At 34.9% G+C, this 14,944-nt stretch overlaps 1 protein-coding gene across 3 annotated transcripts in view; it reads left to right on the forward strand.

Annotated features, from left to right (window-relative positions):
* The window catches only part of LOC143257519 (uncharacterized protein ZK1073.1-like), an 85,830-nt gene extending 73,904 nt beyond the window's left edge, over positions 1–11,926 (forward strand). For all 3 annotated transcript variants that reach the window (XM_076516292.1, XM_076516291.1, XM_076516293.1), the window contains 3 exons: positions 5,263–5,398; positions 5,664–5,715; positions 8,243–11,926. In XM_076516292.1, coding sequence (XP_076372407.1) covers positions 5,263–5,398; positions 5,664–5,715; positions 8,243–8,400 — 346 coding nt within the window. In that variant the 3' untranslated portion in view covers positions 8,401–11,926. The remainder of the gene's footprint in view (positions 1–5,262; positions 5,399–5,663; positions 5,716–8,242) is intronic.
* Positions 11,927–14,944: the final 3,018 nt, after the last annotated feature.

Genomic DNA, 14,944 nt, shown 5'->3' on the forward strand with positions numbered 1-14,944 from the left:
TCTTGGCTGTGTTTTAGTGGGCTACTGATATTTTGTAATATAAAATCACATTTCCATTATTATGCATTATATGTATATATTATTATTATTACTATTTAGAAATACGTTATTAAACTACTTTTAAATATAGAACAATGAATAAAGAAGTAAAACAAATAATTATTTTTTCTAGCTATGCCCTTTGAACTCGGTTGCTGTTGGATATATAGGATGCTATGCCTTTTAAAATTTCGCACGTGGAGGATATCAAACAATTATTTTTATGTGTTATATATATATACAGTTGAATAACAAAAAAATCATAAATGACTACAATGATACCACATAATTCCACTATGAATTATTAAGGGGTAGGGGCTGGAATAGTGTGGTGATTTGAGTGTTTCGATACCCGTGAAGGGCAGAGCATATACAGCCCACTGTGTAGCTTTGTGCTTAATTATCAAGCAAACAGACGAGTATCGGCTCCTTGACGGTGAGGCCTGGTATTTAGGATGCTCGACTCGCAATATGCGGATCACGGGTTCGAATCGCGTTAACGAATACGCTTACCCTTTCAGTCGTGAGGGCGTTATACTATAACAGTCAATCCCATTTGTCATTGATAAAGGAAAGTAAAAAAGTTGGCGGTAAATGGTTGGCTGACTTTCTTCTAGTCTATCACTCCCAGATAGAGACAGCTAACACACGTAGACCTCGAGTAGTTTCGTACGAAATTCAGGAAGCAAACATTACATAAACTGATTAATTATATTAACAAATTGACTATTTATACTCTTCTTCTAAATAAATATTTTCTACATGTTACTGAACTTCTGTTTTGTTTTGTTTTTTTTGTAAAGTCGAACTAATCGTGACGAAAAGTCCGTTTGTATTTTTCAAAGTAGACATGTTTTATTTGTTTGGTGTTTGGTTTATATAGGCAAAGTTCGTCAATTTTCAAAAGGGGAAGCAAACGGCTGAAGCAATACACGGACTTCATCAACATGATGCTTACTTTATCGGTCATGGTTGATGAGGGCGCCACACCTGCAAGTAAAATGTTGCCCTATAGGTTTGCCACCAGGCTCGGCATGGCCAAGCGTGTTAAGGCGTGCGACTCGTAATCTGAGGGTCGCGGGTTCACATCCCCTTCGCGCCAAACATGCTCGCCCTTTCAGCCGTGGGGACGTTATAATGTGACGATCAATCCCACTATTCGTGAGTGGTGGGTGGTGATGACAAGCTGCCTTCCCTCTAGTCTTACACTGCTAGATTAGGGACGGCTAGTACAGATAGCCCTCGAGTTGCTTTGTGCGAAATTAAAAAAAAAAAGGTTTGCCACCTATCGTGTACCTAAGGAACTATAATTCGCAGTATCACCACAAAGTAAGCCTTGAAAACAAACTGGTTTGAGAAGGGGCAGCTTTCTGAAGATTAATAATACGAGGCTTAGCACAAGAGTAATGGCACTTTTTGTCATGTTAAGTGTTTCCACCAACTAAACCAAACGGTTAAACTACCGCCTCACTTTTATTATAATTCATTTGACTGTGTTACGTTAAGAACGCTTTGAATACCATACATTTTAAGACTGAGAAATTCTACTCAGTAAATCTTAGAGTGAGCCTTGGTATAGAGGGGGAACGACTTTTAAAAATGACTTTTGATAAAATACAGGAGAAATGTTATCAATACTTTTCCCCGCTCCATTATTTATAGTTTGCTTTTTTATGTGTTGAGAAATTACGTTTTGATAAATAAATTAGATGAGATAATGTTTTTAGTTGATTATTTATTAGACTTATAGATTTCTGGAATTTAGATAATTAAGCCTAAAAGCCGATAAGCGACTCCAAATTTTCCCCTCTGACAGCAACATACCTTTACACAAAATCCCTTAGTATAGCTTTGAAAGTGTGGTGGTCTTGTAATACTGGTACTGTATCTAGTCGTCCCTAATTTAGCAGTGTAAGACTAGAGGGAAGGCAACTAGTCAACACTATCCTCAGCCAACACTTCGGCTACTACTTTTACTAAAGAATAGTGTCATTGAACATCACATTATAACGCCCCCACGGTTGAAAGACCGAGCATGTTAGGTAACGGGAATTCGAAGCTACGACCCATATATTGCAAGTCGAGCGCCTTAACCACCAGACTTCACCGTTACGGATTCGATTATTATTTGTTTGTTTGATAATCAAGCACAAAAGCTACACAGTGGGCTATCTGTGCTCTACCCGAAAAGGTTATTGAAACCCAGTTTGTGAGTCCATAAACATGCCATTGTACCACTAGGCGGTGGATCCGACAAGACAGTCCCAACAAATGAAAAATAAATTTATTCGATAATTTATTTATCTTTGTTCAAACAATATCCCTTTATGGTGCACCCATGTGGACGAAGCGTTATCTCTACAGACTTACAATGCAAGAAACCAAGTTTCGATACCCGGGGTGGGCAGAGAACAGATAGCCCATTCTATAACTTTGTGTTTGAGCTTCAAACAATAGCATTTTCCGAATATCTTTAAACTGCTTACTTCTGTTTGCTTCTAGTAATTCCATTTAAGCGCTCCAGTGGCACAGTGGTATGCCTGCAGAGTTACACCACTAAAAACTGGGTTTCGATACCCATGGTGGGTAAAGCACAGATAGCCCATTGTGAAGCTTTGTGCTTAATTACAAACAAACAAACAAAAACAAAATTCTATTTAAATTATTTAGTGACTTCAGTCGCTAAAACTTGGCAGTCAAATCGGTTATCCAATAAGCCTTAAAATAAACATTTACTTCGCACAAACAGAACTTGGCGTGCTAAGCCAAACAACAGAAAAAGGTAGCCTTTTCCCAGTTAAAAAGCAAAATGAAAAAAAAAAGTAAAAGATAACTAACATTTAGTCGCTATGCTTCAATACATACTTTTTTACTCATTTAATTACGTAACGCGAAAATACTGTTGATAAAAAAGAAACTTACTTTCTCTTTAAAAAATTGACGTAATCTATCTTTCGTCTCTGAGGAGAAACTAATACCTATGTATGTCGTTCAAAGAAATACAATATTTATATATGAGTGTTTGCTGTCTTACTAACAAGGCCGCGCCACGGGACCAATCAGTCAGGCTACATGTTCCAATATGAACACGGATGACGCCAGAACCCCCTACGGTGCATTTCTCCTTTAATATCAATTTATCTGTTTTGTTGCAAAAAATGAAAAACATTAATCTTGTGAAATTGATTCACATTTTATTAGCCTTGTGGCCAAGGAGCTCGACTCACAATTTAACAGTGAAAAACAAAAGGAAAGGCAACTAGCCATCAACACCCACAGCCAACTCTTGGGCTAATCTTTTGCCAAGGAATAGTAGTATTTACCGTCACATTAGAACGCCCCAACGACTGAAAGAGCGAGCATGTTTGGTGGGGCGTAGATTAAGAGTCGAGCGCCCTAACCACAACGTCATGCCGAGCAAAGTTAGTACTCGAACCCTAATCTCAAGATGTAATTCGTAGAGCATTTTCCTGAGAAATCGAAATAAATATAACATACATTTAAAACCTGATTAAAATAGAAGAGAAACATTTATAAAATAATTAAATTTATATTTTGGGTTTGATCCGAATTTCGCGTAAAGCTACACGAGGGCTATCTAGGCTAGCCGCCCCTAATTTAGCAGTGAGGGAAAGCAGCTAGTCATCATCACCTACCGCCAACTCTTTGGCTACTCTTTTACCAATAAATAGTAGGATTGATCATCACATTATAATGTACCCACGACTGAAAGGGCTAGCATGTGTGATAAGAAGGGGAACCGAACCCACGACTCTCGGATTACGAGTCGAGTGCCTTAACTACCTGGCTATGCCAGCCCTTGAAGTTTGGGATTTAACAGTAAAAAGAAAATATAAATGTTTCGGGAGCAGCTACTAACAAAAGATATTTATTAAAAACTACCATATGGACAAGGCAAACATGTTACCAAATATGTTTATTTTTGTAATGTACGTATATGTGGATCGCATCTTTAGTACATGTGTTTGCTATATTATCTATGAGAAGGAAGATTTAATTATGAGACTTGCTCCTAGCTTCAAAAATTGGATCCAATACGCCACCTACCAGCAATATTAAAAACTTTCTAAACAACTTCTTATTGATTACTCTCATATTCATTTCTTCCATTTTAACAAATCATCATTAAAATAATTAGCCTAGTGGTCAGCTCATCAAACATGTAAATCTTGACTCTTGTAAACTAGCTGCAATAATATCTATTGTTACGTACTCTATGTTAACCCTTGTAAACTAACAGTTATAATAGCTACCGTTAGTATTCTATGTTAACCCTTGTAAACTAACAGTAATAATATCTACTGTTCCGTACTCTATGTTGTCTCTTGTAAGCTAAGAGTAATAATATTTACTACTACATATATACGATAAAACTAGGTGCCGCTACATATAATATTAGCTTAGTAACTTGAAATTTTACGGTCAACAAAACTTTACCGAAAATAATTAATTACATATATTTAAATTGATAAACTTGGTAACCGAAGGAGAAACATAGTGTACCAGAGGAAGAACAAATTATCATTTAGAGATGAAAACATATTCACTGATTCAGATATTTATGTTATGAAGATCAAATACATAAGATTATTTGATGATATACTTGTCATCCTAAAACCATTTATTAGGATTTCCGTGTAGAAAACTTGAAGAAATGTTACTGAACTTTGTACATTTTGTTTTCATTTATGTGATATATATATATATGGGTTCTCCTCACTGAACTGGTGTATGTATCGACTAGTTTATATTCCCAATCAAGGAGTTTGGATTAGCAAGATTCAATTAAATCCAGCGTCATGTAAATAAAGCTTGGAAAGATAAAAATCTAAACGTTTGTATTCTAAGCCATCTCCACCGTAGTACAATGTATGCAGAAGTTATCCGTAAAATACCCTGAACGACGTAAAAGTTTACGTGATCAAATGAATGCTTTGAACTAATCGCTGGTGCTCCTATTTAAAAGACGTCTGAATATAGGAGAGTTAACCCTACCAGGCACGTTTTGGGTTTTAAAGACGGTTAAAGTTTTATTTTAGGCCTAGTAGTCGTTTGTTTGCTATGAATACCACGCTGTGTTTCCGTACCAGTTGACCCACTGACATAGAAATCACTGTAGTACAGCAATATCGATATTTAATAATTAACGTCTATGTAACTTAAAAAAAAACAAAAACTACTTCTTCTTACTTTTCTTTGCAGGTCAACGGATGTAATGATGGTGACTGGAGCAAAATCAATTCACATGCAAGCTGTGGAGAACATGTTCATGAGGATGAGTAAACAAAAGGCTACGTTACTAAAAATAGACAGTGTGGGTGACGTCCTCCAGGGGTCGGTAAGTACATGCGCTACTACGTGAAAAATATTAATAATACAGCCATTTTCATTCGTATATTGTAACTAGTTCAGCATTCTAACTGAATTTTATGGTATAAATCAAACTATTTGGTTATGTCTTTTCCAGGTACGTCTTTCATTTCAAAATATACCAACGTGACACCGAAGAGTCTTTCAGTCAGGAAAGTTTGTTATTTCTATAGCTTGGTTTTGTTTATCTAATATTTTTATCACTCTCACTCTGTGTCTCTTTCCATTTTTAGCCTGTAAAGCTTGCCCAGAACCTGCTTCTCTTTGTAAAAGGACTGGGATACTGTGAGTACACCTTGAATATTTAGTTTTAAACGTTGTTGTTATTTTCTGTATTCTGGATATTTTAAATATATTTGTTTTCAGGGTTTATCTTTAAACATTTTTGTTTTTATTTTTGAAAAATACTGTTCTAGTACTTGAAGCCATGAAGGGTATATTCCTCTTTTATCTCTGAATGGTAAATATACATTCATTCATAAAATGTTTAAATTATGCAATTATAAACCTATAACAACAGTACATGTAAAAATATTATGTACATTTAACTTCAGTTGGTTAGGTCTTGAATTGTATTAAATACTACTCAAATTCAATAAATACTATACAAAACATTTACATTTAAACAAACGTTTCTCGGATAACGTGTAGGTATCCAGTAAATACTAAAAAAACATTTACCTTCAAACAAACGTCTCAAGGATAACGTGTATATAACCAATAAATACTATAAAAAACTTTACATTTAAACAAACGTTTCCCGGATAACGTGTAGGTATCCAATAAATACTATAAAAATCTTTACATTTAAACAAACGTTTCCTGAGTAACATGTTGGTATTCAATAAATACTATAAAAAATTTTATATTTAAATAAACCTCTCCCTGATGACGTGTAGATAACCAACTTTCAACTGAAATTGGCCTCTGCTTCTGCTAGTCACACGTTATTCGGAGTCTGTTTGTTTTGTTTGTTTGTTTTGAATTTCGCGCAAAGCTCTACTCGATGGCTATCTACGCTAGCCGTCCCTAATTTAGCAATGGGAAGGGAGGGAAGGCAGCTAGTCATCACCACCCACCGCCAACTCTTGGGCTACTCTTTTACCAAAGAATAGTGGGATTGATCGTCACATTATTACGCCCCCCACGGCTGAAAGGGCGAGCATGTTTGGTGCGACCGGCATTCGAACCCGCGACCCTCTGATTACGAGTGGAACGGATTAACACACTTGGACATGCCGGGTCCTACTCGGAGTCATTCCGTTTTAAATTTCTAAGTCTTTGAATTAGCAGGAGTACCTTGGTACCTGATTACTTAAGGGCTTGTTCCATTATAGTTTGTAGACTCATCAAAGGTGTGATTAAAAATGCTTAATCCTCTTTCCCATCCTTGTTTTCTTGATAGGTGCAGTCAGATGATTGGGTAACGATGCATGCTGTGAGAACTAGCTGTATATGAGTTTGAATATTAAACTATTTCTAAAAAATTAAAGTGTAGATGTTAATGTTATGAAAATGTATTTGTTTTCTGTAAAACCTTTTAAACCGATTATTATTAGCAAGAAGGACAAAAACGAAATAATTGACATGTTCTATTCAAGAAGTCTTGGTAATGCTAACTAAATTATATTGTGCCTAATAAACTGAGTTTGTTTGTTTGTTTTGAATTTCGCGCAAAGCTTGACGAGAGCTATCTGAAATAGCTGTCCATGATTTAACAATGTAAGACTGTGTAGAGAGAAGGCAGCTAATCATCACCACCCACTGCCAACTCTTGGGCTACTCTTTTACCAACGAATAGTGGGATTAAACATTACATTATAACTCAACTACGGCTGAAAAGACGAGCATATTTAATGTGACAGAAGATCAAACCTGCCAACTTCAAATTCAGACTCAAGCGTTCTACCCACTTGATCATGTCTGGCCTAAAGAAGATTGTGGAAAAAGAAACAAACAATTAGTTAATACAAGTTATTTTTAATACTACTAATTATGTGTTCCGAACTTTTGCACTTTACACCTTGCAGTGTTGTGATTCCATCACCTGAATGACCAAACCTAGTTTCTCTATTTCTTTTCTCAAATCACTCTTACTCATTTGTAAAACAAACAAACGCCAGCGGTGTTTTGAGTCTGTTTCACTTCACATGTAGTAACCTAGAAGGGCTCGGCATGGCCTAGCGCGTTAAGGCGTGTACTTCGTAATCTGAGGGTCGCGGGTTCGCGCCCGAGTCGCGCCAAACATGCTCATCCTCCCAGCCGTGGGGGCGTTATAATGTTACGGTCAATCCCACTATTCGTTGGTAAAAGAGTAGCCCAAGAGTTGGCGAGAGGGAAGGCAGGTGGTCATCACCACTAGCTGCCTACCCTCTAGTCTTACACTACTAAATTAGGGACGGCTAGCACAGATAGCTACTAAATTAGGGACGGCTAGCACAGATAGTAGCTTTGTGCGAAATTCCAAAACAAACAAACAAAGTAACCTAGGTTAATTTACATACGTGAATAACATTACGACATTCCGTCAAACGTATTATTCATAGATATTATATACTTTTCACTATTATAAGAGGCCTAACTCTATTTCTTTGGTTTGCTCTTTCAAGCTGTGCTGATGAGCCTTGAATAAGCAAACACTGCAGTCCACAGTAAAGGGTACAGCCAATCAAAGAATGCATTAGGTCTCTACGTCACAGATTCTCTATTCAATTTTACCTCTGGTGAAAAATAAAAAATAAATACTTCACACACACACACACGTGTGTGTGTGTATATATATATAATGAATGTTTTTTCTTTCTAACACTAGTGACCTCAGTGACCCTACCTGGAGTCGAGAGACAACGAACATTCTCCGGAGGAGATCAAGCAGCGTTTGGAGCGGGTCCTCGGCGAAGAACTATGTCCATGGAAGACTACGACACGCCACGGCTCAGAAGAACCTCTCTGACCGCTGTCCAGAAGTGAAGTAACCAATCATGCTGGACTTCACATACAAGTTCAGGCCAATGTTATAGAAATATGATGCTGTTTTATCGGATGAAGTTTACGAAAATAAAACCACGACGTCTAATATATTACAGTTTGGTGTATGTGAGCTTGCGATAGGTAATATGTACATTTCTAAGGGAATGATTTCCTGTTATTTGTGTTTAATTCAACTATTGCGGCTACAAGTACAAATACGTGTCGATTAGTGAAAAATGTTTATTATACATGCAGGATATAAAACCCCACGTGTTAAATAATCAGTAACAAAACAAAGTTGCCCGTTATTGTTTGATAGGCGTTTAACCCTATTACTAGTTAACTTTCTTTTTCAGCCAAGACTTACAGAATATTGCTTAAAATACTCTCGTCACCAGAAGGCAATGAAAATTAATCTTGATACATAGTTACCATTAAAAGACTGACGGCCCTTAATCACGTGTTCTGTAAACGTAACTTGTTTTTATTCCAAGTTATAAAATATTATAATCTGTCAATTAGCTAAATTAAAAATAGATTTTGTTTACACAAAGGAACTCATTCTCTTAGAATATTTCAACAAGTTCTTAACAGCTAGTAGAAAGAATTATGCACTTAACAGCAATGCTTTTTCACATCTGTAAATATTTGCATAAAACCTAATTTTCTAGAACGTTTATAAAGAAGTCTTAATGTGTTTGTTACGTATCTAGCTTGATAGATATATTATAGTGAATTGTTGCACCGAGTCTGTTTATTCAGTGTCTTAAGTTCTGTATTTCATGAGAGAAGTTAGCTTAATAAGCTGTCACTCTTTTTTCTTTTACGTAGAGAATCCCTATTTTTAACAATAGGTCACTGTAGTGTGATCAAACTTGTAGCATTCGCTTCAGTAACAATGCGAAAAAAACGTCTAACATTCGTTACGGTAACATTATGAAAACTAGGTAACGTTTATTACGGTAACTATTTAAAAAACAAAGGTAACGTTGGTATGATAACAACTTTAAAAACTTGTAACAGTGATTACGGTAACACGCACATTTTACTTCGTACAAAGATATTAAAAATAACTAACCATTCAAATAGGTTTAATATGAATCAACCAAACTGTTCTAAATTTTATTACATTATGAATTATATTTTGATAAAATTTAAAATATGAATAAGTTGTATAGTTTAGGCTTAATATGCTTCCTATGGAAACATTATAAGCTAAACACTTTTATTCTCTTCCTACAAAACATCATAGCATAAACTATTCACATTTCAGCCTCTTTTATAGTAGGAAAATCACAAAAAAATCATATAGACACTCAGCCTTTTATTGTGGGAAAGCAGGAAAAATCATATAAATACTAAGCCTTTTATTGTGGGAAAAGCAGGGGAAAATCATATAAATACTGAGCCTTTTATTGTGGGGAAATCACAGAAAAATCATATAAACATTAAGCCTTTTATTATGGGAAAAGCAGAAAAAAATCATATAAATACCTGGCCTTTTACTATGGGAAAAGCAAGGGGAAAACCATATAAACACTTGGTCTCTTATTATCGAAACGTCACAGAAACAATCATATAAACCCCATTTTTTTATTATACTAATATTACGAAAAATCATATAAACACTCGACCTCTTTTTATAGAAACATCACATAATAGATCATAAACCTTCAGCTTCTGATAGAAGCATTACATCATAAAACATATAAGCATTCAGCCTTTGATTGAAACATTATATCATGAAACATATAAACATTTAGTTTTTGATAGAAACATTACAACAAAAACCATACATTTAGCCTCTCATAGAAACAATACAGCAGGAAGCAGACATGCATTTAACCCCTTATTATAAAAACATCTATATCTTAGTATGGATATATTCTACCGAAAAAAAAGTGTTGCAAATACTGAGAGTTTATAACATATTGCTTACAAAGAGAAAAAAATCGTACTGTTTGTCATCTAAAAATGGAAAATGATGTATCATGGTGTATATAAATGCACAGTAAATTACTGTGTTCTATCTAGAATTTATTGTGGTTTTTTTAGAAATATCATGTATCTTTATAACATTCTAATTTTGAAACAATACCTCTACGTTAGCAGCAGAGAAAATGTTTATTCTTGTTTTTAATCTCGTTTTGAATAAGAAGTAAGTTTCTTTGTACATGGGGACTGAAGGCTCCATGATGAAACAGTTTACTTTAATTCATTTACTCCATTGATATAATCACTAAAATGCTTGGATTTAGCCTTTTATGTTCCTAGTCATTCCAATAAATAATCCAACAGGTAATCATTCAGCCTTTGCGTATGAAAGTGTCTGCTGATATGATGTTATTACATTCGAAATAACTGATATTATATGTGTGTATATATAATGTCAGTTATTTCGAATGTAATAACATCATATTATAATTGATATTATATGTGTGTGTGTATATATATAAAGTATAAAACAAGAATCATAATGAAATCAAACATTGAGCTTTATATACGTGGTTAGAAGATAAATTCCTAATGTATAACAATAAAATTTCTAAATGACAATTGACATAAAAGTCTAGAGCAGGCCTCCCGTGATTTAATGATAAATCTATGGGCCTATTGTGCTAAAAATCGGGTTTATATATATGCTTTACTGCGGAGCACAGATAGCCCATTGTGGCTTTGGGCTTACCGACGAACAAACAAGACTGGATTAATTATTAACCTTTATGAAGTATAAATTTATGATGATTTTGCTTTTTCAAAAACCTTTTCAACATCTGCATACTGAATTAAAATTTTAGCACTGAGCTATTTACGCTATCTCTACCTACCATCACCAATTTAGCTATAAGTCCGTGGGCTTATAACGCTAAAAATTAGGGTTTAAAACACAGGTGGTCCATTGTATATCATTTCATTTAACGACTAATATTTACACCAAAATTTGTACTATAAATTGATTACAATTTTTCCTAACAACTCTGAAAGTCATAGTATGGCTCCATTTTTACTTTTTTTAACAAAGTACTGAGAATAAACAAGTTAAGCTTAAGTTCAGAGACATTAAATGTATCGCCTAAAAATAATTTAGAACTTTTATACAAGTAAAATCAACTCCAAAGTTGCTTTGTTTTATAGCTTAGTTTTGGTGTTTTTTATGTGCAATATATTACTACGATTTGTGTTCTAGAAGTAGCTTATAGTGGCGGGTAACAGGAACTGAACATTATTTTTTGAAATACATTTTTTTAAGACCACAATGAATTTGAAAGTAATCAATTGCGTTGAAGCTTTTATAGTCTTAAGTTGTTTTTGCAGGGCATAAAGTATCTTTTTGTATTTCCACACGATATTAGTGTTTGAATTTATATATGACTCATTCATTGCATGTTGTAGATGGCACTAGGATCGTCGAGACCGCTTGTAAAGAACGGTTGTGTTTCTTAGTCACTGAAACCCATTAACCAGTAGTACATTATTCTAATGTGAAGCACGATTTGTAAAATCTAATAAAGAATTTTAAAAAGAATATGTTTTACTGTTGTTATCATTTCTTTCATTCTCGCCAATATTTAGCAGAGTGAAGTTAATTCTAAATCTAGTATCAACTAAGCCTAAATACTCATTAGTTACTGTTTTGTCATTGCTGGATACCTATTCAATCACCAATACCTAATTTCTGGTCAATTCCTTTGTTGTTGTTGATATGTTAAGTACAGCTTATTTTGTATGTATTTCTGCTGTTAATCCGGTATTTTCTTAGTGCGGAGAGCTTTATGTAATTACAATAGTCGATACTTTTTCATCATACTCCCGTAATTTTAATAACCTTTAAATGTATCAGGTCATCCCTCAGATAATGTCCGATTTTAGGTTCATTAAAAGAGAAAGGATTTCAAAAGCATTTAATATTATTTAATCAATAACGTATGTTCCATTATTATTAATTATTTCCTGCCAATGATTCACAAGCTTCTGAATGCCACTTCTACCAAATTCTTGTGGTTTGGAGAAAAACAATGTAAAGAGGGTAGTATTGACATCTTCATGTGTTCCAAGCTATTTTCCATCAAGATAGCTCTGCAAACTTTGGAATAGATGATAATCAGATGGGGCAAGGTCTGGAGAATAAGGAGGATGTGGAAGTTTTTCCCAGTCTAGCTCTTCAACCTTTGCAGATGTGATCATTGCTTTATGGGGCCATGCATTCTCCTGGTGTAACACAACACCTTTACAATTGATCAAAGTAGGCCTATTTTCTTTCAATGCAACATTCAAACACTCTAACTGTTGACAGTAGAAGTCTGATGTAATCGTTACTTTGAATGGTAGCAACTCAAAGTGGATTACACAAACAATATCCCACCAAACGCTTAACAAGACTTTCCTAGGTTGGAAGTACATTTTGGGCTGTGCTTTAGCCAGTTTACCTGCACTGAGCCATTGTCTGCGTGCTTAACACTTTTATAATATATCCATTTTTCATCTCCAGTCACTAACCTGTCTAAAAAAGTGAGTTACATTCCCGAGAGTGCAGATAAATGCAAATGTCTGCTCTTGCTCTAAGGTTGGCTTCTATCAAATCATGGGGGACTCATTTTCCAAGTTTTGACACCTTTCCAAGCTGTTGCAGATGACAGCAAACTGTTGAATGGGTTGAATTAAGCTTCTGTGTTAGTTCTTTAACTGTTACAGCACAATCTTCATCAAATGCAGCCAGCAGCAAGTCATCATTAAACTCAAGAGGACGACCTAAACGTGGCACATCACTTAAGCTGTAGTCACCTTATATGAACTTCTGAAACTACCTTCGACATTTTCTTTCATTAAAAGACTCAGCACCATAAACACCCTGAATGTTTCGTGTAGTTTCTGCTGCACTATTACCTTTTTTAAACTCATAAAGCATTATATGTCTAATATGCTCCTCAGACACATTCATCTTCATCAAGGGTTTATTTGATTAATGATCTGAAAAAGTGGAGTTGGGTTAGTTTCTTTTATTTGTCTGAACATTTTTATAAACGTCCTACTTCATATTTTAGTCAATTAAAGCCTTCTACAAAGACAGAAATGATGATGCACTTTCTGTATTAAATTTATGAATATTACATATGAGATGATCTGATATATATGACCACGTTAATGCGCATTTTACTCGTATAGTAGATGTCCATATTACACCTCTAAAAATGTCAGTAAGTACCCCCGCAGAAGTGTTCAAAGCTACAAGAGAATACAACGTGGCAAAAAATTTAAACTATAGGTTAATGAGAAATATCAGTTAAAATACTGCATCATCCAGAAACGATGATTTGTTGGGGGGTTTTTTAATTTCGCGCAAAGCTACACCAGGGCTATTTGCGTTATCCGTCCCAAAATTAGCAGTATTAGGCTAGAAGGAAGGCAGATAGTCATTACCACCCACAGCCAACTCTTGAGCTACTCTTTTATCAACGAATAGTGAGATTGACCGTCACATTATAATGCTCCCACGGCTAAAACGGTGAGCATGTTTGGTGCGACGGTGACGCGAACCTGCGACCCTCAGATTACGAATCGCATGCCTTAACCCACCTGGTCATGCCGGGTCACGATGATTTCAACTCGTAAAGCTAAGCCCAGTGTGGACAGGTAGGTAGGACGCTCGATTCGTAATCCAAGCAGTGCAGGTTCAAATCCCCGTCATACCAAACATGCTTACTTTTTCACTTGTAGGGGCGTTATTATGTGACGGTTAATCCCACTATTCGTTGGTAAAAGAGTAGCCCAAGAGTTGGCGGTGGGTGGTGATGACTAGCTGCCTTCCTTCTAGTCTTACACTGCTAAATTAGGGACGGATAGCGCAAATAGCCCTAGTGTAGCTTTGCCCGAAATTCAAAACAAAACAAACAATATAATTCTTTTACGTAACTAAACATAAACGTTGTTAGCTTTTATAAATTATTAAATGTTTTTTCCTAACAGGATATATTATATTGTTTATTTTATTAGTTACATTCTGAAGTAACCGAGAATGATCGCACAAGCATCTGTTTTTACAATATTCTTCCATGTTGTAAAACCTGTAACTTGTAATAAAATAATATTTATAGTCAATAAGTAAACTCTAAAAGAAAATGTCAACTTTTTTAGAGTTTTAAATATGTTTCCAAATAATATTTTAACCTTTGTAGTTTAAATACATTTCTAAATAAGAACATTATTAACATTTGTAGAGTTTTTAAATATGTTTCGAAACACGGATAAAGAAACATAAATATTATTCTGCGATGTTCTATTGATACTTGTACTTTTATCATAGAATATTTTAGCTTGGTTCAAACTTTTATCGATAATTCTTTTCTTCTTTCATCACAATATAGTTTGTTTGTTTTTCTCACAGTACGATGGAACACGTCTGTTGAGCTAAATTGTGAGATTTTTGACGTTTGACCTACGTATGAGATGGAACCAAGATACTACACAAGTACAAAAATGTACTATCTGTATTTGAATTAGCAGGAGTACCTTGGTACCTGATTACTTTGGGCTTGTTCCATTACGA

Source organism: Tachypleus tridentatus, chromosome 7 (genome assembly GCF_004210375.1).
Source record: "Tachypleus tridentatus isolate NWPU-2018 chromosome 7, ASM421037v1, whole genome shotgun sequence".
Taxonomy (NCBI): Eukaryota; Metazoa; Arthropoda; class Merostomata; order Xiphosura; family Limulidae; genus Tachypleus; species Tachypleus tridentatus.